The 23,924-nt window shown below is 48.1% G+C and overlaps 1 protein-coding gene across 2 annotated transcripts in view; it reads left to right on the top strand.

Moving 5' to 3' along the window:
- The window catches only part of BCL7B (BAF chromatin remodeling complex subunit BCL7B), a 22,734-nt gene extending 10,947 nt beyond the window's left edge, over positions 1–11,787 (top strand). Inside the window, exons 3-6 of one of the 2 annotated variants that reach the window (XM_017857656.1) lie at positions 4,698–4,788; positions 8,196–8,366; positions 10,254–10,333; positions 10,748–11,787. In XM_017857656.1, coding sequence (XP_017713145.1) covers positions 4,698–4,788; positions 8,196–8,366; positions 10,254–10,333; positions 10,748–10,840 — 435 coding nt within the window. In that variant the 3' untranslated portion in view covers positions 10,841–11,787. Of the gene's footprint in view, positions 1–4,570; positions 4,668–4,697; positions 4,789–8,195; positions 8,367–10,253; positions 10,334–10,747 lie in introns of both variants that reach the window. The other variant, XM_017857655.1, reaches the window with a different exon arrangement.
- Positions 11,788–23,924: the final 12,137 nt, after the last annotated feature.

Genomic DNA, 23,924 nt, shown 5'->3' with positions numbered 1-23,924 from the left:
CTGGGACTACAGGCGCCCGCCACAGCGCCCGGCTAATTTTTTGTATTTTTAGTAGAGACGGGGTTTCACCATGGTCTCGATCTCCTGACCTTGTGATCCGCCTGCCTCAGCCTCCCAAAGTGCTAGGATTACAGGCATGAGCCACCGCGCCCGGCCTGAAGTATTCTGTATAACAAACCCCCGACACAAGTTAACATATGTAACAAACCTGTACATGTACCCCTGAACTTAAAATAGAAGTTAAAAAAAAAAAGAAAAATTAGGCCAGTTGCAGTGGCTCACGCCTGTAATCCCAGAACTCAGGAGGATCTCTTGACACCAGGAATTTGGGACCACCTTGGAAAACACAGTGAGACGTTGTCTCTACAAAAAAATAATTAGCCTGGTGTGGTGCCACATGCCTGTAATCCCAGTTACTTGGAAGGCTGAGGTGGAAGAACTGCTTGAGCCCAGGAGTTTGAGACTGTAGTGAACTATGATCATGCCACTGCACTCCATCCTTGGGGATAGAGTGAGACCCTCTCAAAAAAGTAAAAAAATAATAAAAATTACAAGCAAAGTAAAAATGATTGTACATAATTCACTAAGTGATTGTGCACCCATACCTTGTAAAGCCTTGTAACTATGATAAAAGATGTTATCGTTGGGCATGGTAATGCTGTCCTATAGACCCAGCTACTCGGGAGGCTGAGACAGGATAATCACTTGAGCCCAGGAGCTGGAGGCTGTAGTGTGCAATGATGGTGCCTGTGAACAGCCACTGGACTCCAGCCTGGGCAACATAGCGAGACCCCATCTCTCTTTAAAAAAAAAAGAGAGAGATTTTGTTAGCATTATTCATTGGGTTAGGAGAATGTTTATAGTATGGTGAGTGGGGAGGGGAAGCAAGTTTATGCTGTATTAGGACCCTTTTTCTTTTTTTTTTCTCGAGACAGTCTTGCCCTGACGCCCAGGCTGGAGTGAAATGACGCGATCTTGGCTCACTGCAGCCTCCACCTCCTGGGTTCAAGTGATTCTCCTACTTCAGCCTCTCAAGTAGCTGGGACTATAGGCACCTGCCACCATGCCCGGCTAATTTTTGTATTTTTAGTAGGGATGGTGTTTCGCCATGTTGGCCAGGCTAGTCTCGAGCTCCTGATCTCAGGTCCTCAGGTGATCCACCTGCCTTGGCCTCCCAAAGTGCTGCGATTACAGGCGTGAGCCACCGCGCCCGGCCTATTATGACACAAATATATGTTCACACAAATATATGTTCATATTGTGGCTAGTCATATAGATGATTTTCCTTTTCTGTATTTTCAGAATTCCCTGTAGTGAATACAAATTTTGTATCAACACAGAACCATTAAAATAATATAAATGAGATATCAGAAAAAAGTGATGATAAAGCCAAAAGTTGGCGTCAGTGCTATATGAAACTGTGCATCAGATACATTGCCACATCCTTTTTGAAAGCAGTGAGGCTCCAAAAAAAACCTGTAAAAGTAATGGTCAGGTGTGGTGGCTCACACCTGTAATCCCGGCACTTTGGGAGGCCGAGACAGGTGTATCACTTGAGGTCAGGAGTTCAAGACCAGCCTGGTCAACATAGTGAGACCCTGTCTCTACCTGAAAATACAAAAAATTAGCTGGGTATGGTGGCGCATGCCTGTAATCCCGGCTACTTGGGAGGCTGAGGCAGAAGAATCGTTTGAACCTGGGAGGCAGAGGTTGCAGTGAGCTGAGATTGAGCCAGTGCACATCAGCCTGGGCAACAGAGCGAGACTCCATCTCAAAATAAAATAATAAAATAAGATATGATAAGATAAAATAAAATAATCAGACCAGGCACAATGGCTCACACCTATAATCCCAGCACTTTGGGAGGCCCAGGCCTTGCAGTGGAGCTTGCAGTGAGCTGAGATCGCACCACTGCACTCCATCCTGGGTGACTCCACTGCAGGCGGAGCTTGCAGTGAGCTGAGATTGCACCACTGCACTCCATCCTGGGTGACAGAGTGAGACTCAGTCTCAAAAAATAAAATAAAATATAAATTAGCCAGCGTAGTGGCATGTGGCTATGGTCCCAGCTACTTGGGAGGCTGAAGTGGGAGGATTGCTTGCACCTGGGGGTTCAAGGCTGTGTGATGAGCTATGATTGTACCATTGCACTCCAGTCTGGGTGACAGAGCAAGACCCGGTTCCAAAAAAAAAGGAATAGAAATAAAAGATGCAAAACTAAATGTCCAGTATTTGGGAAGTGATTAAGTGAATCATGGAAATATTAAGCAACCATTAAAAATGTTGATTGGGTACAGTGGCTCACATTTGTAATCCCAGCACTTTGAGAGGCCGAAGCAGGCGGATCCCTTGACCTCAGGAGCTTGAGACCAGCCTGAGCAACATGATGAAATCCTGTCTCTACAAAAATTAGCTGGGCATGGTGATGTGCACATGTGGTCCCAGCTACTCAGGGAGGTTGGGGTAGGAGGATCACTTGAGCCCAGGAGGCGGAGGTTGTAGTGAGCCGTGATTGTGCCACTACATTCTAACCTGGGTGACAGAGCAAGACCTTGTTTCACATAAAAAAAAAAAGAAATTTATGTAATATATGTAATAGTAAAGTGTTTGCAATTACATCGAAATTATATCTGAAAAATGAAGGAAAGGACACAGGGACCCGTAACTGTGCAGTTGATTTACTCCAGAGGTAAGATTGAGTTATGGGCCGGGCACGGTGGCTCAAGCCTGTAATCCCAGCACTTTGGGAGGCTGAGGCAGGCGGATCACAAGGTCAGGAGATTGAGACCATCCTGACTAACACAATGAAACCCCGTCTCTACTAAAAAATACAAAAAATTAGCCGGGTGTGGTAGTGGGCGCCTGTAGTCCTAGCTACTCGGGAGGCTGAGGCAGGAGAATGGCGTGAACCTGGGAGGCGGAGCTTACAGTGAGCTGAGATCCGGCCACTGCACTCTAGCCCGGGCGACAGAGCGAGACTCCGTCTCAAAAAAAAAAAACAAAAAAAAAAATTGAGTTATTAACAAAAATTATGTTACTAATACAATGCATCTACCAGAAATGTATAAAAAGTATGAACTGGTAAATTTGAGGCTACTCAGATTTAAACTTTTGGCTTTTGGGATGCTCTCATTTTCATATGCCTGGATTTACTCTGGGCTTTTTTTTTGTTTTTTTGTTTTTTTTTTGAGATAGGGTCTAACTCTGTTGCCCAGGCTGGAGTGCACATAGCTCACTGCAGCCTCGAACTCTCAGGCTCAAGCAATCCTCCCAACTCAGCCTTCTCAGTAGCTGGGACCATTGGCATGTGCCACCGTACGTGGCTAATTTTTTATTTTTTGTAGAGATGGGGTCTTACTATGTTGCCCAGGCTGGTCTCAAACTCCTGGGCTCAAGCGATCCTCTCACTTCAGCCTCCTCAAGTGCTGGGATTACAGGCATAAGCCACTGTGCCTGGTCCTTTGGCTTTCTTGTTGCAAGCTGGTACTTACCTGCCCACTGTGGTTGCCCTGCACTTATAACCTATATCTTTCTTGGAACAAATGTTATAGGTAAAAATAGACATGGGGTGATCATTTTGTTTTTTGGGTTTTTTTGTTTGTTTCTTTTTGAGATGGAGTTTTGCTCTTTTGCCCAAGCTGTTATAAAGTGGCGGAATCTCGGCTCACTGCAGCCTCCACCCCACAGGTTTAAGCAATTCTCCTGTCTCAGCCTCCAGAGTAGCCGGAATTATAGGCACATGCCACCACGCCAGGCTAATTTTTGTATTTTTATTATTTATTTATTTATTGTTTTATTTTAATTTTTTTTTAGATGAAGTCTCGCTCTGTAGCCTATGCTGGAGTGCAGTGGTGCCATCTTGGTTCACTGCAACTTCCACCTCAAGCAGTTCTTCTGCCTCAGCCTCCCAAGTAGCTGGGATTACAGGCACGTGCCACCACACTTGGCTGCTTTTTGTATTTTTAGTAGAGACAGGGTTTCACAATGTTGGCCAGGCTGGTCTCGGACTCCTGAACTCAGGTGATCCATCCATCTTGGCCTCCCAAAGTTCTGGGATTATAGGCATGAGCCACTGCGCCCGGCCGGGGTGATCATTTTGAATGGATGAGGCTGACGGATCAGGAATAGAGCTAGCCCGGGCCCGTTTGTCCTGTCACTGCGTTACACGAGGTTCCTCCGCCTCTCACTTTTTTTCCCATTCGGCTACTGAAACAGGAATCTTTCTCAAATGAGTGTTTTGTATTTCTTGCCCTTTCGTATAGAGAAGGGTTGCCTGAGCAGTTTGATCAGGGCAGGAGAGGGATACTATACACTAGTTGAAGTGTATATATCTGCCTGTTGCTTGTGATTCATGATATTCCTGCTAGAAGGGTTCATTTTTTCTGAGGCTTGAGGAGAAGTGCCTTGTCCAGGATTCTGTTTTTCTTTGGGTCCTTGGATTCTCACGCTGCTGTCATTTTTTCTGTTCAGTCCTAATCCAGACCTCTGTGGTCTGTCACATAGCACCCTCCTCCCTCTCTGTGAGTCTCCTGCTTGGCTCTGTCATACTCCTCTTTTTTTCCTTTTCTAGAAAGAAAAGTCAAAATCGAACAGTTCAGCAGCCCGAGAACCTAATGGCTTTCCCTCTGATGCCTCAGCCAATTCCTCTCTCCTTCTTGAATTCCAGGGTGAGTTGCATCTCTGTGTCTTCCTTGCAGGAGAACAAAAACTTGGATGAATGCATTAATAAGAAGAATTGGCCGGGTGCAGTGACTCACGCCTGTAACCCCAGCGCTTTGGGAGTCCGAGGTGGGCAGGTCACCTGAGATCAGGAGTTCAAGACGAGCCTGGCCAACATGGTGAAACCCAGTCTCTACTAAAAATACAACAAATTAGCTGAGCGTGATGGCACGCGCCTGTAATCTCAGCTACTCGCGGGGCTGAGACAGGAGAATTGCTTGATCCCAGGAGGTGGAGGTTGTGGTGAGCCGAGATCGCACCACTGCACTCCAGCCTGGGCTGCAGAGTGAGACTCCGTCTCAAAAAAAAAAAAAGAATTCTGTGTATCAATTCAGTGCCTGCTTTTTCGCTGGTATTTTGCTAGGCACTTGACCTAAATCTTTTCATTTAAACTTCACGGTAACACTGCAAGATAGATAATGGGATCCTCGTTTTCCAGTGAAGGAAACTGAGGCTCAGAGAGGTTAAGTTACATGTCTGAAGTTACATAACTTGTAAATGACAGACTCCGTGTCAGGTCCTGGTTGTCTGAATCAGAAGCTTTTTTTTTTTTTAGATTGTACTTCATTTTTTATTTTTTGTAGAGATAGAGTCTGGCTGTGTTGCCCAGGCTGGCCTTGAACTCCTGGCCTCAAGCAGTCCTCCGGCCTTGGCCTTCCAAGGTACAAGCAAGAGCCGCTGCACCTGGCCTAGACTGTATGTTTTGTGATAGTGGCTTAGAGAAGGCTACCCAAAGCCAAAGCTTTTGCTTACCCACTGTTTGGACATGTTCTGCCTCCTAAACCAATCCCGCTGGGTCAGCACTATAGTCATGATACTGCCTTTTACGTTTACCTGCTAGGTACTGTCTACAAAGCACTTTTACTTTACTGTCTCATTTTTACCCATGTATCAGCCTGTGATATAAACCAGGCAGTTATTAGCATCCCTATTTAAGGAAACGGATGCTCAGGGAGGAACAGTGTTTTGTTTAAGTTCAAAAGTGACAGCTTTATTCATTTGGTAACAAAATGCTACTTCCATTTTAGTGTGGGTATTAAAGGTCTTTGTAGGAGTCAAGACTAGCGTGAGTTTATGACTTTCTCTTCAAAACCAGATTTGAGCTAACCCAGTGTGTAGTTATCCCTTCCCCACCTCTTTCCCAGGCCCCACCAAGGTCAACAATATGCTGTTGGAAAGGGAACACCGATGTGTGTTCAGTAGTCAGAAAGCTCTGGGAGACATATGAACCTCCATTTCCTCAGTCTGGCCACCATCTCCTCCTTCTCATTTAGTAAATACCATGAACTGTATGCAGGTACTGTGCGTTGCACTGGGAATCAAGGACAAGTGAGCTACAGAGCCTGTCCACAGAGGCTCACGGGAGGACGCACGTGTGCGAAATGGTAAATGCAAGCGTGCATAGGCTATCATGGGAGAGTAAGAGAGGTTGGTCATTTCCACCCATGCGAGCCAGGGAGGCAGGGTTCTGTGGAGGAAGTGATGTCTGGACTGTGTTGGGAGGTCTGGGGCTTTCCAAGACAAGAGAAGGCAGCCTAGCCAAGGAATAGCTGGGCAGAAGCACCCATGCGTGACGAAGCTTTTGGGTAAGGGTCCAGCCTGCCTGGAGCTGAGGATGCTGTGGGAGAACAGTTCTCTTGTGGGAGAACAGCAGGCACTGAGGCCAGAGATCAGAAAGGACTTCCTATGTTTCAACAAGGCCAACTCGTGCCTGTCCTAAGAAGTACTGGGTATGGCCGGGCATAGTGGCTCACGCCTGTAATCCCAGCACTTTGGGAGGCTGAGGTAGGCGGATCACCTGAGGTCAGGAGTTCGAGACCAGCCTGGCCAACATGGTAAAACCCTGTCTTTAATAAAAATACAAAATTATCCGGGCGTAGTGGCACAAGCCTGTAATCCCAGCTACTCAGGATGCTGAGGCAGGAGAATCGGTTGAACCCGGGAGGCAGAGGTTGTGGTGAGCCAAGATCATGCCATTGCACTCCATCCTGGGCAACAAGAGCGAAATTCTGTTTCCAAAAAAAAAAAAACAATACTGGGTATGACATTTCTCCCTTAGGCAGCAGTGGAGCGTCAAAGGGTTTAGAAAGGTCTCTCTGGAAGTGGTTTGCAGTTCAGTTTAAGGTACATGAGACTGGAGGCAGGGCAGTGACGTAGGTGGCTGTTGCAGGAGGCCAGGCTAGAGATGAGGAGGCTTGAACTGAAGCAGTAGGAGAGGAAGGAATGAGCATAAATGATACCAGAGCAGGAGGGGAAACACTTTGGTGACTGACTGCTGTAGGTGCAGCAGAGGAAGGCATTGGTGACTCTTACTTTTTTCTTTTTTTAAAATTATTATTTTTATTTTTTGAGATGGAGTCTCGCTGTGTCACTCAGGCTGGAGTGCAGTGATGCAATCTCAGCTCACTGCAACCTTCACCTCCCTGGTTCAAGCGATTCTCCCACCTCAGCCTCCCAAGTGGCTGGAATTACAGGCGCGTGCCATCATGCCCAGCTAATTTTTGTATTTTCAGTAGAGACGGTTTTACCATGTTGGCCAGGCTGGTCTCAAACTTCTGACATCAAGTGATCCTCCCACCTTGGCCTCCCAAAGTGCTGGGATTACAGGTGTGAGCCACCGCACTCGGTCTGGTAACTCTTAAGTTTTGAAATTTGGTGGTGACTTTAAGCCTTCAGGCAGAACTCCCAGGTGCTAATCTGTCAGTCCTTGGGGCAGTCAGGCAGCTGAAGCCTGAGCTCACCACCTTCAGACACCACCAGCCTCCTTCAGGTGCCCAAGGGTGCCTGACAAATGTCATTTTTTTTTTTTTTTTTTTTTTTTTTTGAGACGGAGTCTCGCTCTTGTCGCCCGGGCTGGATGATTGCAGTTGGCCGGATCTCAGCTTACTGCAGCTCCGCCTCCCGGGTTACGCCATTCTCCTGCCTAGCCTCCCGAGATTAAACTGGGGACTACAGGCGCCCGCCACCTCAGGCCCGGCTAGTTTGTTGTATTTTTTTTTTATTTTTTTCAGTAGAGACGGTTTCACCGGTGTTAGCAGGATTGGTCTCGATCTCTACCTCGTGATCCGCCCGTCATCGGCTCCAAAGTGCTGGGATTACTGCTGGGATTACAGGCTTGAGCCACCGCGCCCGGCCTAAATGTCATTTTCTACACATCTTGTGATGTGAGAAGGATTGAGAAGTACTGACCAGAGACACAGCTACACCCCTCCCTTCCACAAGCTGCAATCAGTGGATAATAAAGAAGCATTTAATAAGCATATCCTGACCTTCCCGAAGTGTAATGTTGCATAAACATAAAGATTCTGGCTGCCTCTGATACTTATAATCTATGTCATGTAGGCCGGGCACAATGATTATTATACTCAGTTGTATACTTGACTGCCTAAAGTGATGCCAGGCCCTTGGCTGTCCAGAGTTCCTCTTGAGGAGAATGACCACACTCAGCTGCTGCCTTTGTTCTGTTTGGTTTTCAGATGAAAACAGCAACCAGAGTTCTGTGTCTGACGTCTATCAGCTGAAGGTGGACAGCAGCACCAACTCAAGCCCCAGCCCCCAGCAGAGTGAGTCCCTGAGCCCAGCACACACCTCTGACTTCCGCACGGATGACTCCCAGCCCCCAACCCTGGGCCAGGAGATCCTGGAGGGTGAGTCGTGGTTGGCCCAGGATGAGTTTCCTAGAAGGGCCTTGCTTCCTGCTCTTGTTGCGTCTCATCTTGAGAGTAACAGGCTCGAGAGAGCGCTTCAGAGCCAGGCGGCACCAAGCCCTTTCTCACCAGCTTCGGATATTTTGAGGAATGATTATATTTTCCCCTTTCACAGAGTGAAGGGAGAAAACAAGCATTAGAGTTGAGTGCCAGGCTCTGGAAGGAACTTGGGTATTTGACACCTGGTATAATTCTCTTAAAAATCCTGTGAGGTGGCAGCTATTGTCTTCTTTTACAGATGAGGAAAATGATCATTCAAGGCTTAGAAAGATTAAATTGGGCTGGGCACGGTGGCTCACACTTGTAATCCCAGCACTTTGGGAGGTCTAGGTGAGCGGGTCACTTGAGGCCAGGAGTTCAAGACCAGCCTGACCAACATGACAAAACCGTGTCTCTCCTAAAAACATAAAAAATTTAGTTGGGCATGGTGGCATGTGCCTGTAAGCCCAGCTGCTCTGGAGGCTGAGGCAGAAGAATCGCTTGAACCTAAGAGGCAGAGGTTGCAGTGAGCTGGGATCACACCAGTGCATTCTTGCCTGGGCAACAGAGTGAGACTCTATCTCCAAAAAAAAAAAAAAAAAATGCCTGGCATGGTGGCTCGCGTCTGTAATCCCAGCACTTTGGGAGGCCGAAGCGGGTGGATCACCTGAGGTCAAGAGTTAGAGACTAGCTTGACCAACATGGTAAAACCCCATCTCTACTAAAAATACAAAACTTAGCCAGGTGTGGTGGCACATGCCTGTAATCCTAGCTACTCGGGAGGCTGAGGCAGGAGAATCACTTGAACCCAGGAGGCAGGGGTTGCAGTGAGCCGAGATTGCACCACTGCACTCCAGCCTGGCGACAGACCTAGATTCCATCTCAAAAAAAAACAGAGTGAAAGGTTAAATCGCTTGTCTAAGATCACCTGGCCGTCTAGTTACTGTTGGAATGAATGTCACTTTAAGTCCTTCTGTCTTCAGCATTTTTGCTGTCTGCATCACATCCTGCTAAATTTTTTTCCTTTCCTTTTTTTTTTTTTTTTTTTTTTAAGAGATAGGGTCCTGCTCTGTTGCCTAGGCTAGAATGCAGTGGCTGATTCTTAGCTCACTGCAGTCTTGAACTCCTGGGGTCAAGTGATCCTCTTGCCTCAGACTCCCTAGTAGTAGGATTGTAGGCCTGTGCCACCATGCCTGGCTATCTTTTAATTTTTTGTAGAAATGGAGTCTCACTATGTTGCCCAGGCTGGTCTTGAACTCCTGGGCTCAAGCGATCCTCCCACCTCAGCCTCCAGAGTAGCTGGGATTATAGGCGTGAGCCGCCATGCCCGACCCAGGTTTCTTGTTATAATATAGATATATAGATGTGTCTTAGGCCCTTGTTAGCTTTCCTGTGCTGTGACCCATTAACAGCCAACTATAAAATGGAACTTGTTTCTCCATGGGAAATGCCAATTGTAGTTAATATTTATTGTGTTCTTACTATTTGGCATGCACTGTTCTTAGCTCCTGTGTTTATTACTTCATCTAGTCCTCACAGCAACTCTCAGAAAACTGGGAGATTGAGTTAGAGTCATAATGTTTGGGCTGGAGGATGACAAGATGAGCGGATTTGTGGGTTCCAGATATCTCCAGCCCAGCAGAGATGGCCCTCTGCAGTCTAGCAGTATTTTGCCCTTCCACCATTCATGGCTGTGACCTGGTCCAGCTGGGCCCTGAATGAATGTTTGCTTCTCAGGCCAGTATTCTCCCCTCCTCACCAAGCCACCTCCACACAGCTCTAAGGAAGCTCCCCCAGGTCCAGGCCTCAGGGGACCCCTGCCTCAGGCCGACCCTGCTGCCTTTTCAGAGCCCTCCCTGCCCTCCTCGGAAGTGGCTGATGAACCTCCCACCCTCACCAAGGAAGAACCAGTTCCACTAGAGACACAGGTAAGCAGTCACTTTGGGGTTTCTAGTTTTTCATTTGTTTGGTTTGAGGCAGGGTCTCGCTGTTGCCCAGACTAGAGTGCAGTGGCACAATCGGGATTTCACCATGTTGGCCAGGCTGGTCTCGAACTCCTGAGCTCAAGTGATCTGCCCATCTCAGCCTCCCAATGTGCTGGGATTACAGGTGTGAGCCACTGTGCTGGCCAGGCTTCCCAGTTTCTAAGTCAAAAAACCAGGAAAGACTGGATGTGGGCTTGGATCTGCAGCGCTGGAAATGAGTCCCGAGGTTGTAGGCAGGGGAGGAAGTTTGATCATCTGCTGGAAGGAGCAGGGTGGGCATCCCATTATAATTCAGGTGGTGGGAAGGTTCTGGTTGGGAGGGCTGGCCCTGGCATTCCATGCTCTGCCTGCCCCTAGGTCGTCGAGGAAGAGGAAGACTCAGGTGCCCCACCCCTGAAGCGCTTCTGTGTGGACCAACCCACAGTGCCGCAGACGGCGTCAGAAAGCTAGCACTGTCTTGGCCCTCCGCCTCCTGACCCTGCCTCTATTTATTGCATTCTGGTTCTGGCCGCGCTGCGTTGCTGGGGTAAGGGCAAGCACTGGGGTCGAGAGCCTGCACACATAAGCCTTCTGGGCTGGAAGGCTGGCGTAGGACTTGGGGCTGTAGCATCATCTTCCCGTCCCTGGCACCTGTGTCTACTGGCTCCTGAGAAGAGGAGCGCTCATGTCTTTTTTGCACCCCAAGTTGGCTGGAGCATCGGCCACCCCAAGATTCATCTGTCACCTGCAGGCAGCAGTCTCTGCTCCAGAATCTCTGGACAGAGCTGCTGGCAGCTTCTGCGAGAAGAGAGAGATGTGGAAGGCACCCTCTAGAAGAGTGTGCGCCTCGGGTTACTTGAACTTGAATGGAGACTGTAGACTCCCGGACTTTCCCCTAGGACTGGGGGCCCTGTAGGCTGCTGTTGGAGAAGGACTGGGTAGAGACGTTGGAGGGAAGGGAAGGGCTTTTCTCCACACAAGGGCAGAGAGTCTGTCTAGATTTCTTGCTGTCCTGCCAGTTCCGCCCATGCCTGAGGTGGTCCTGCCTCTCACGGGCACCCTAGCTGCTGACAGTCCTTTGTGGCCGCCGTCCCCATCCCCTGCCCTCAGCACACACGTCCGCACACACAGCTTTCTTTGTTCTCACCTGTACCTGTCATTCCAACATCCCTGCCTCTTGCCACAAACTGCCCCAGCAAGAATTTGAGGTTCTGACAACAGTACCCATCCCCCACAGTATCCCTTCAGCTCAGTTTCTAGAAAGCTCCCTTTTCTTTGAAATCTGCATGTTGAATTGAACTTTGTGATTTTATTTTTTGTTTCAAAAAAGTTTAAGAAAATGGAAATGGGCAACAGTGAGTGAAGACATATTTTAGCACTGAATAGAATATTTTTAAAATTAAACTATTTGAAATATGTCCTGTTGGTATCTGAGTGCTTCCTTCTTGAAGGTTGCGGAGTTGGGTGGCGGTGGTGTCTGAGTGCTTGTGGGATCACTGTGGGCTGGGCCTGCCCATCCTTTCACTCCCACAGTGTGGACTTCATGACAGTGATTTCCAGCCTCCCTTTGAAGCTGTCACGTAGTTCAAATTATGCTTCTTGCTGGGCGCAGTGGCTCATACTTCTTATCCCAGCACTTTGGGAGGCCGAGGCAGGAGGATCACTTGAGGCTAGGAGTTTGAGACCAGTCTGGGCAACATAGCAAGACCCTATCTCTATCTAAACAATATTTTAAAATTAAAACATAACAGCCAGGCCAGGCGTGGTGGCTTACACCTATAATCTTAGCACTTTGGGAGGCCGAGGTGGGTGGATCACCTGAGCTCAGGAGTTCGAGACCAGCCTGACAAGTAAGGTGAGACCCTGTCTCTACTAAAAATATAAAAATTAGCCAGGCATGGCGGCAGGCACCTGTATCCCCAGCTCCTTGGGAGGCTGAGATAACAACTGCTTGAACCTGGGAGGTGGAAGTTGCAGTGGGCCAAGATTGTGCCGCTGCACTGCAGCCTGGGTGACAGAGCGAGACTCCATCTCAAAAAAACAAAACCAAATTCCATCCCTGTGTACACCAAATGCAATCCATGGACGTGTTTTCCACAGATGCAAGTAGTTCAGAGGGATTCATGAGTTCTTTTTTTTTCCCTTGTGGTAAAATACACATAACATAAAAGGTCTTTTGTTTGTTTTTTGAGACAGTCTCGCTCTGTCACCCAGCAGGCGGGAGTGCAGTGGTGTGTTCTTGGCTCATTGCAACCTCTGCCTTCTGGGTTCAAGCGATTCTCATGCCTCAGCCTCCCAAGTAGCTGGGATTACAGATGTGCCACCACGTCTGACTAATTTTGTAATTTTAGTAGAGATGGGGTTTCACCATGTTGGCCAGGCTGGTTTCCAACCCCTTAGGCTCCCAAAGTGTTGGGATTACAGGCGTGACCCACTGCACCTGGCCAAGAGTTACTTTTGTCACTGTTGTCAAGTGTGCATTTCAGTGGTACTGAGTACTGAGTACATTCACAGTGCTGAGCAGTCCCTACAGTCCAGCTCCAAACTTTTTTATTACCCCGAATGGAAAGCTCATGTCCAGTTAGCATCGTTCACCATCTTCCCCTCCCCTCGGACCTTGGCAGCCACAGATCTGTTTATTTCCCAGAGTGATTCCCCTCATTTCGCACAGGGGCTCCAGGTGTCACGGATTAGACTATAATCCAAGTTCTACTGTTCTGTCTTTTTTTTTTTTTTTTGAGACGGAGTCTCGCTCTGTCGTCTGGGNAGTGCAGTGGTGTGTTCTTGGCTCATTGCAACCTCTGCCTTCTGGGTTCAAGCGATTCTCATGCCTCAGCCTCCCAAGTAGCTGGGATTACAGATGTGCCACCACGTCTGACTAATTTTTGTAATTTTAGTAGAGATGGGGTTTCACCATGTTGGCCAGGCTGGTTTCCAACCCCTTAGGCTCCCAAAGTGTTGGGATTACAGGCGTGACCCACTGCACCTGGCCAAGAGTTACTTTTGTCACTGTTGTCAAGTGTGCATTTCAGTGGTACTGAGTACTGAGTACATTCACAGTGCTGAGCAGTCCCTACAGTCCAGCTCCAAACTTTTTTATTACCCCGAATGGAAAGCTCATGTCCAGTTAGCATCGTTCACCATCTTCCCCTCCCCTCGGACCTTGGCAGCCACAGATCTGTTTATTTCCCAGAGTGATCCGCCCATCTTGGCCTCCCAAAGTGCTGGGATTACAGGCTTGAGCCACCACGCCCGGCCTGTTCTGTCTTATTTTATTTATTATTATTATTTTTTTGAGATGGTCTCGCTCTGTCGCCCAGGCTGGCAGTGGCGGGATCTCGGCTCACCGCAAGCTCCGCCTCCTGGGTTCACACCATTCTCCTGCCTCAGCCTCCTGAGGAGCTGGAACTACAGGCGCCTGCCACCACGCCTGACTAATATTTTGTATTTTTAGTAGAGTTGGGGTTTCACTCTGTTAGCCAGGATGGTGTCGATCTCCTGACCTCATGATCCGCCCACCACGGCCTCCCAAAGTGCTGGGATTACAGGCGCGAGCCACCGCACCTGACCCCTGTTTTATCTTTTCTTAAAAAATATAAATAGGGCTGGGTGCAGTGGCCTGTAATCCCAGCATTTTGGAAGACTAAGGCAGGAGGATTGCCTGAGCCTAGGAGTTGAGATGAGCCTGGGCAACATGGCAAGACCCTGTCTCATTAAAAAATAAAAAAAAATGTAGGCCGGGTGTGGTGGCTCACACCTGTAATCCCAGCAATTTGGGAGGCTGAGGTGGGTGGATCACAAAGTTAGGAGTTCGAGATTAGCCTGACCAGCATGGCGAAACCTCATCTCTACTAAAGATACAAAAAATTAGCCGGGCGTTCTGGTGCATGTCTGTAATCCCAGCTACTCGGGAGGCTGAGGCACAAGAATCACTTGAACCTGGGAAGCGGAGGTTGCAGTGGGCCAAGATAGCACCATTGCACTCCAGCCTGGGCAACAGGGCGAAACTCAGTCTCAAAATAAATAAAAATTAGTCAGGCGTGGTGGCGGGCGCCTGTAGTCCCAGCTACTCAGGAGGCTGAGGCAGGAGAATGGTGTGAACCCGGGAGGCGGAGCTTGCAGTGAGCCGAGACTATGCCACTGGACTCCAGCCCGGGCAACAGAGCAAGACTCCATCTCAAAAAAAAAAAAAAAGTAACAGCCAGGTACAGTGACTCATGCCTGTAATCCCAGCACTTTGGGAGGATCACTTGAGCCCAGAAGTTCGACCAGCCTGGGCAACATGGTGAAACCTCATCTCTAAAACAAAAACAAAAATTAGTTGGGCATGTTGGTATGTGCCTGTAGCACCCCCTGCTCGGTGACTGAGGTGGGCGGATCCCTTGAGCCCAGGAGGTCAAGGCTGTAGTGAGCCGTGATCATGCCACTGCACTCTAGCCTGGGTGATGGAGGGAGACCCTGTCTCAAAAAAAGAGACATATAAAATCAAATTGTCAAATGAATTTTACAGATAATGTAATTGTATGTGGCACATAAAATACGTTATTATTTTTCCTTTTTTTTTTCTTCCTTTTGTGGAGAAGGGGTCTCTCTATATTGCCCAGGCGGGTCTCGAACCCCTGGGCTCAAGCTATCCTCCCGCCTCTGCCTTCCTGAGAGCTGGGATTACAGGTGTGAGCCACCGTGCCCGGCCTTTTATTTTCTTTTTCTTTCTTTTTTTTGTTTTTTTGAGACAGAGTGTTGCTCTGTCGCCCAGGCTAGAGTGCAGTGGTGTGATCTTGGCTCACTGCAACCTCTGCCTCCCAGGTTCAACCAATTCTCCTGCCTAAGCCTCCCAAGTAGCTGGGATAACAGGCACCTGCCACTGTGCCCAGCTAATTTTTGTATTTTTAGTAGAGATGGCGTTTCACCATCTTAGCCAGGCTGGTCTCGAACTCCCAGTCTCTCGTGATCCACCCACCTCAGCCTCCCAAAATGCTGGGATTACAGTCATGAGCCACTGTGCCCGACCCTTTTTTTTTTTTTTTGTAAAGGCAAGGTCTCACTATGTTGCCCAGGCTGGACCCACCTTGGTTTCCGTTTCCCAGAGTGCTGGGATTACAGCTGTGAACCACCATGCTTGGCCAACATAACTGTTTTAATTGTGTTTAAACAAAGGAAAGTATAATGGGCTGGGTACAGTAACTCATGCCTGTAATCCCAACACTTTGGAAGGCTGAGGAGGAGGATTGCTTGAGTCCAGGAGTTTGAGAACAGCCTGGGCAACATAGGGAGACTCCATCTGTACAAATAATTTTTTTTTTTTTTAGTTAGCTGAGTGTGGTGGTGCACACCTCTCTGGTCCCATATACTCTGAAGGCTGAAGCAGGAGGATCGCCTGAGCCCTGGAGGTCGAGGCTGCAGTGAGCCATGATTGCACCACTGCGCTCCAGACTGGGCAACAGAAAGATATCTTGTCTTATTAAAAAATAAAAATATTGGCCAGGCGTGGTGGCTCATGCCTGTAATCCCAGCACTTTGGGAGGCTGAAGCAGGCGGACCACTTGAGGCCTGGAGTTCGAGACCAGCCTGGCCAACATGGTGAAACCCCATCTACTAAAAATACAAAAATCAGCCGGGCGTGGTGGCACAATAAAAATATTTTACAAATACAGTTATCCCTTGGTATCTGGAGGGGTTGGTTCACAACCCTGGTGGATACCAAAACCTGCAGATGCTCAAGTCCCACAGTAGGCCATGTTCCGCATCTCTTGAATCCAGTATTTTTGATCCACTATCGGTTGAATCTGTGGATACTGAGGGATAACTGTATTTGTTGCAAACATAATCTTGGTAGGTTCTTCGTAAAGTACAACTGGTAGACACATGGTCACTGCCTTTAAGGAGCTTATGGTCTGATGCAGTAGAGAAGGTGGAGAGGAGTAGGAGCCATGAGGGCTGGTGAAGGTGGAATACCATTAGGGTCTGGAGAAGAATCTTGGAGGCTTTGAGATCACAGAGAGTTTATAGAGCTGGGTGTGGTGGCTCATGCCTGTAATCCCAACACTTTGGGAGGCCAAGGCAGGCAGATCACCTGAGGTGAGGAATTTGAGACCAGCCTGGCCAACATGACGAAACCCCATCTCTACTAAAAACACAAAAATTTAGCCAAGCATGGTGGGCACCTGTAGTCCCAGCTACTCCAGAGGCTGAGGCAGGAGAATCACTTGAACCTGAGATGTGGAGGTTGCAGTGAGCCCAGACGGCGCCACTGCACTCCTGGACGACAGAGTGACACATCTAAAAAAAAAAAAAGGGTTTATAGAATAGGTGGTGTTTGAGTTGGGCCTTGAAAAATTTGGATACGAGATTTTTTTTTTTTCTTTGAGATGGAGTTTTGCTCTTGTCCAGGCTAGAGTACAATGGCGAAATCTTGGCTCACTGCAACCTCCGATTCCCAGGTTCAAGCGATTCTCCTGCCTCAGCCTCCTGTAGCTGGGATTACAGGCATGTGCCACCATGCCTAGCTAATTTTGTAGTTTTAGTAGAGATGGGTTTTTGCCATGTTGTTCAGCCTGGTCTTGAACTCCTGACCTTAGGTGATTCACCTGCCTCGGCCTCCCAGTGTTGGGATTACAGGCATGAACCACCACGTCAGGCCGAAAAAATTTTTCTTTGTAGAGATGAGATCTCCCTATATTGCCCAAGCTGGTCTCAAACTCCTGGGTTCAAGCAATCCTCCCACCTCCGCCTCCCAAAGTGCTGGGATTACAGGCATGAGCCATCATGCCTGGCCTACAGACATTTTTCCCCCCAGCTTTTTGACTGAATTACTTGAAAACAGGTTGCAGCATTATGACACTGCTATGGTTTGAATGTGTCCTGTCCTCTCCAAAATTTAGGTGTTGCCACTGTGATGGTATTAAGAGGTGGGGCTTCCCCCGCTCCTCCCCGAGACGGAGTCTCACTCCGTCAACCAGGCTGGAGTGCAGTGGCGCAATCTCGGCTCACTGCAAGCTCCGCCTCCTGGGTTGATGTCATTCTCCTGCCTCAGCCTCCAGAGTAGCTGGGACTACAGGCGCCCGCCACCACGCCCGGCTAATTTTTCGTATTTTTAGTAGAGACGGGGTTTTACCCTGTTAGCTAGGATGGTCCGCCTCGGCCTCCCAAAGTGCTGAGATTACAGGCGTGAGCCAGGGCGCCTGGCCAAGAGGTGGGGCATTTAAGAGGTGATCAGGCCATGGGGGCTTCTCCATCATGAATGGGAGTAAGGCCCTTATAAAAGGCTTCAGCAGTGTTTGGCTCTCTGGCCCTTCTGCCTTCTGCCATGTGAAGATACAGGTTCCCCCGCCCAAGGAGATTGCAACATCAAGGCACCATGTTGAAAGCAGACAGCAACCCTCACCAGATAACGGAACCAGCACCTTGATCTTGGACTACCCAGTCTCCAGAACTGTGGCCAGATAAATTTCTGCTCCTTGTACATTATCCAGTCTCAGGGATTTAGGTAGAGCTGCACAAACGGACTAAGACATTTTACCCCTAAATACTTGAGCTTCTATCTCCCAAGAACAAAGACGTTCCCTAACACAACCAGACTACCAAATCACACCCAAGAAATTGAACGGCCAGGCACAGTAGCTCATGCCTGTAATCCCAATACTTCGGGAGACCAAGGTGGGTGAATTGCTTGAGTTCAGGAGTTCGAGACCAGCCTGGAACACATGGCAAAACCCCATCTCTACAAAAAATACAAAAATTAGCCAGGCGTAGTGGCGCATGCCTGTTGTCTCAGCTACTTGGGAGGCTGAGGCAAGAGAATTGTTTGAACCCAGGAGATGGAGGTTGCAGTGAGCCGAGATCATGCAACTGCACTCCAGCCTGGGTGACATGGTGAGACTCCATCTCTAAATAAATAAAAGTCCAAATTGTTCCAGATTGGGCCAGTTAGCGCCTGTGCCCTTTGACATTTCTGCATCATGATTTGAGCAGTGCCTTACTGTCAGGTATGAAATGTTCCAGACTCACTTTTTTTTTTTTTTTTTTGAGACGGAGTCTCACTTTGCTGCCCAGGCTGGAGTGCGGTGGCACTCTCTTGGCTCACTTTAATCTCTACCTCCTGGGCTCAAGAGATTCTCCTGCCTCAGCCTCCCAAATAGCTGGGATTACAGGCATGCGCCACCATGCCCAGCTAATTTTTGTAGTTTTAGTAGAGACGGGTTTTCACCATGTTGGCCAGTCTGGTCTTGAACTCCTGACCTCAGGTGATCCATCCACCTTGGCCTCCCAAAGTGCTGGGATTACAGGCATGAGTCAGCGTGCCCAACCCCAGACTCACTTTGGACTTATCCAGCCCCAGCTATTTTTCAAGGAGCCCTGGATCTTTTTAGGGGGGAATATTTTTAATTTTTTTTAATATTTTGAGACATGGTCCCACTCTGTCATTCAGGCTAGAGGGCAGGGGGGCAATCACAGCTCACTGCAGCCTTGACCTCCCCAGCTCAAGTGATCTTCCCACCTCAGCCTCCTAAGTAGCTGGGGCTACAGGCACATGCCACCATGCCTGGGTAAATTTTAAAAATTATTTGTAGAGACAGGATGTCATCATGTTGCCCAGGCTGGTCTCAAACTTCTGGGCTCATGCAATCCTCCTGCCTCAGCCTCCCAAGGTGCTGGGATTACACACAACAGCCACCCTACCTGTCTGGCCTAGTATTTTAAAACGTAGATAGGCCGGTGCGGTGGCTCACAACTGTAATCCCAGCATTTTGGGGGGCCAAAGTGGGTGTATCGCCTGAGGTCAGGAGTTGGAACACGGTGAAACCCCGCCTCTACTAAAAAAAAATACAAAAAAAATTAGCCAGGCGTGGTGGCAGGCACCTGTAATCCCAGCTACTCGGGAGGCTGAGGCAGGAGAATCACTTGAACCCGGGAGGTAGAGGTTGCAGTGAGCTGAGATCGGGCCATTGCGCTCCAGGCTCGGCAACAATAGGGAAACTCCGTCTCACAAAAAAAATAAAAACAAAACAAAACAAAAAACCTAGATAAATCTAGGTTTTGATAGTGTAAGGAGTGTGAGGGAAGAAGTAACAAGATGGCAGATGGATTGTGGAGGGCCTTGAACGTTAGGCCACAGTTTGGTTTAATTCTGTTTGCTTTAAGGAGCCATCCGTCGGAAGCTGTAAACATTAGAGTGACACGGTGTGCTGGATACCATGGAGAGGAAAGAGAGGCGAGGCAGGGAGACAGATGGGAAGGACAGTGCCCGCCGGGTGTGTTTGCATATATTGAGAGAAGAGTTACAGTTCTGTCTGGGGACAGAGCAGAGATAGGTCCAGAGAAAACGAAGTAAAAACAGACTGAAGTCATCCAGAGACAACAAAAGAAAGGAAATGTAATGAGTTTACCACATGAATCATTTGTGAATAATGCATAATCATAAGTTATATGCTGCATGCTGATTTAGCCAATTGCAACATAATTCTTTTGGGAATATGTTTGCATATGTGTGTGGTGTTTGTGGGGCTAAGTCCTCATCTTCCATTGAAGAAAGTCAATAGCTAATATTTATAACTTAAAAACTAGGCCAGGCGCAGTGGCTCACGCCTGTAATCCCAGCACTTTGGGAGGCCGAGGTGGGCAGATCGCTCAAGCTCAGGAGTTTAGCACCAGCCTGGGCAACATAGCACTATCTCTACAAAATATACAAAAATTAGGCTGGGCGCGGTAGCTCATGCCTGTAATCCTGGCACTTTGGGAGCCCGAGGCAGGTGGATCACCTGAGGTCAAGAGTTCGAGACCAGCCTGGCCAACATGGTGAAATCCTGTCTGTACTAAAAATGCAAAACTTAGCCAGAGATGGTGGCAGGAGCCCATAATCCCAGCTACTTGGGAGGCTGAGGCAAGAGAATCACTTGAGCCTGGGAGGTAGAGGTTGCAGTAAGCCAAGATTGCACCACTGCACTCCCGCCTGGGCAACAGAATGAGACTCTGTCACACAAAAAAAAAAGATACAAAAATTAACCGGGTGGCACATGCCTGTAGTCCCAGCTACTCTAGAGGTTGAGGCAGGAGGACTGCTTAAGCAAGGGACTTCGAGGCTGCAGTGAGCTTTGATCATACCACTGCACTCCAGCCTGGGTGACAGAGCGAGACCCTGTCTCAAAAAAAAAAAAAAAAAAAAAAAAAAAAAAAAACAAAGAAAACAAAGAAAAAAAAGGAAAAAAAAAAACTGAAGATAGCAGTATATGAATTATTAAAAATATAGAGCTAAAGACTAGAGGAAATGTTTTAGGAGTTGGAAATGGATGCCCCAGGGGAGCAGAAAGTGGTTAGAGGAGTGTGGCCAGGCTGCTTTTTGTAGGACTATTTGATTTTCTTTGGAACTGTGTTTTATGTTTTTTAAAATCCATCCATCTGCACACTGATATATGTTTCTTTTGGAACTGTTTTCATTTTACCATGAGAATACATAATTTGAATGCAACCGAAAACATATTTTAAGCAAAAAGTCAATTCAACATCATAACAATTTTGGGCAGAAATAATAAAGGCCTGAAGCAGGTGCTGTGGAAAGACAGGAAGGGGAAACAGTTCAAGATTTTAGGCTGCTAGAATTGATGTTATCTAGTTGCCCCTGAGGCTGTGGAGCTCAAGAGAGAGGTCAAAGGCTGAGCCTGTGGGCTAAAGAGGAAGGTGAAGCCACTAGGAGAAATAAAACTAGGGCCAAGTGCGGTGGCTCAGGACTGTAATTCCAGCACTTTGGGAGGCCAAAGTGAGAGGATCATTTGAGCCCAGGAGGCAGAGTTTAAGAATAGCCCAGGCAATATATAGTGAGACCATGTCTCTATTAAAATATATATTTTTTGAGATGGAGTCTCACTCTGTCGCCCAGGCTAGAGTGCTCATTGCAACCTCCACCTTCTGGGTTCAAGCGATTCTCCTGCCTCAGCCTCCTGAGTAGTTGGGACTACAGGCATGCACCACCACACCCAGCTAAATTTTTATATTTTTAGTAGAGACAGACAGGGTTTCACCATATTGGCCGGGCTAGTCTCCAACTCCTGACCTTGTGATCTGCCTGCCTTGGCCTCCCAAAGTGCTGGGATTACAGGCATGAGCCACCCCTGCCCGGCCTAAAATATTTTTCAAAATGTATTTAAAAAAAAAAGAAGAAGAAGAAAGAAAAAGAGCCAGGAGTGGTGGCTCACGCTTGTAATCCTGGCAGTTGAGCTCAGGAATTTGAGACCAGCCTGGGCAATATGGTGAGACCCTGTCTCTGCCAAAAATACAAAAAAAGAGCTGGGCATGGTGTTGCGTGCCTGTGGTCCCAGCTACTTGGGAGGCTGAGGTGGGAGGATCACTTGAGCCCGGGAGGCGGAGGTTGCAGCGAGTTGAGATTGTGCAACTGCACTCCAGCCTGGGCAACAGAGTGAGACCCTGTCTCAAAAACAAACTAATATGTAGTCATTATAAAAACATAATCATAAAATATAGAAAATATAAAGAAGAAAATCACATCAATTATAATTCCAGTGAAAAAGGAGGGGTGAAAAAAAAAGAAAAAAAAATTGTAATTCCAGGCCTGGTGCGGTGGCTCATGCCTAGAGGGAGGAAACCTGGAGGCCAGGGGCTCGAGGCCAGCCTGGGCAACAGTGAGACCCCATCCCCGTCACCATCTCTACAAAAAAGAAAATACTTAGCTGGACGTGGTGGTGGGTGCCTGTAGTCCCAGGTACTCTGGAGGCTGAGGTGGGAGGATCTTGAGTCCAGGAGGTCGAGGTTGCAGTGAGCTATGATCCCCCCACTGCACTGACTCTAGCCTGGGTGACAGTACAAGATATTGTCTCAAAACAAGACAAAACGCAAAACACATAAATCCATCTCCCCGAGGTGAGCACTATTCTTTATCTGGGGCCTCTTCATAAACTCCATATGGTTCCTGAAGCTCAAGTTTCTGTGCTGTGATCACCAAGCCCCACCTCCAGCTCCCACTTCCTCCCTCAGAATTTCCGGCTGTGTTCTGGGTGGCTCTCCAGGGTACCCGGAGTTCACGTGGCCGAAACCAAGCCCGTCGCCGATTTTCCCATCTCAGATCCCATCTTCACCAATACCAGGAATGGATTCTAGCCCACAGCAGACCCAAGCATTGAAATGTTGACGGCGCTCAGTTCACATGTGTAAAGTGAGGTGCTGTTCTGAAATATCAAATTGTTTTCTTTTGCTTTTTTTTTTTTAAGATGGAATTTCACTTTGTTGCCCAGGCTGGAGTGCAGTGGCACCATCTTGGCTCACTGCAACCTCTGCTTCCTGGGTTCAAGCGATACTCCTGCCTCAGCCTCCCAAGTAGCTGGGATTACAGGCATGCACCACCATGCTCGGCTAATTTTTGTATTTTTAGTAGAGACAGGGTTTTACCATGTTGCCCAGACTCGTCTCAAACTCCCGGCCACAAGGTATCCTCTCTCCTCAGCCTCCCGAAGTGCTCAGATTACAAGTGTGAGCCACCATGCCCAGCCCTGTAATTCGCTTCTAAATAGTCACTCCGATTCAGTTATTACAGACTGGATCAGGATAGTCACTTCTTCACCGTTCTTATCTGATACATTCTGCCTCAAATCCTCACATTTTGGGTACACGATTTTTAACTTCTAGCCTTCACTCTGCTGTTCTGTCTAGAATGTTTGTCCCTCCTTTCTTTTCTTTTTTTTTTTCTTTTTTTTTTTTTGAGACAGAGTCTCGTTCTGTCACCCAGGCTGGAGTGCAGTGGCGTGATCTCAGCTCACTGCAAGCTCTGCCTCCTGGGTTCACACCATTCTCCTGCCTCAGCCTCCAGAGTAGCTGGGATTACAGGCCCCCGCCACCACGCCCGGCTAATGTTTTGTATTTTTAGTAGAGACGGGGTTTCACCATGTTAGCCAGTATGGTCTCGATCTCCTGACCTCGTGATCCGCCCGCCTCAGCCTCCCAAAGTGCTGGGATCCAGGCGTGAGCTACTGCGCCCGGCCTCCTCCCTCCTTTCTCTGTCTAGAGAACTCTTTTCTTTTTGCAATGAACTCATATGCCATGTGCTCTGGGAAGGCTTCTATCGTTCTTGGGAGAAAAGCCTACTGAAGGAAAAGCTCTCTTTTCTGCTAGGTGATCAGAGGAAACTTCAGAGGTAGCTTTTGACCTAACCTCCTAGTGGGGATTAGGATATCCTTGAGGTGAGAAGAAAAGGGGATACAGGTCTGGCATTAGGAGGCTCCATTTAGGGACACCTTGCAGTCTAGTTCCGTTGAAGGACAGGCTGGGAAGGTACAGACTGGGGCCAGTGAAGTTCTTTAAACTAAGGGAGATAGTTTAACAGGGAGAGAACTTAATGAGTGTGTTTTTGGTTGTACTGGAAAGCCAAACAGATTCTGGAAGTGGGTGTTGTCTGTCTGGAGAAGCAACTGAAATGCTCCCCTCCTCAAGGCACAGTTAATGCTTTTTTCTTATTCTGCACTTTGTATTGAACTGTGATTATTATTATTTTTGAGACGGAGTTTCCCTCTTGTTGCCCAGGCTGGAGCGCAACAGCACAATCTCGGCTCAC

This window comes from Rhinopithecus bieti, unplaced genomic scaffold (genome assembly GCF_001698545.2).
Source record: "Rhinopithecus bieti isolate Rb0 unplaced genomic scaffold, ASM169854v2 scaffold_42772, whole genome shotgun sequence".
Classification (NCBI taxonomy): Eukaryota; Metazoa; Chordata; class Mammalia; order Primates; family Cercopithecidae; genus Rhinopithecus; species Rhinopithecus bieti.
The sequence above is the reverse complement of the archived record's forward strand: the minus strand, read 5'-3'. Positions and strand labels throughout refer to the sequence as shown.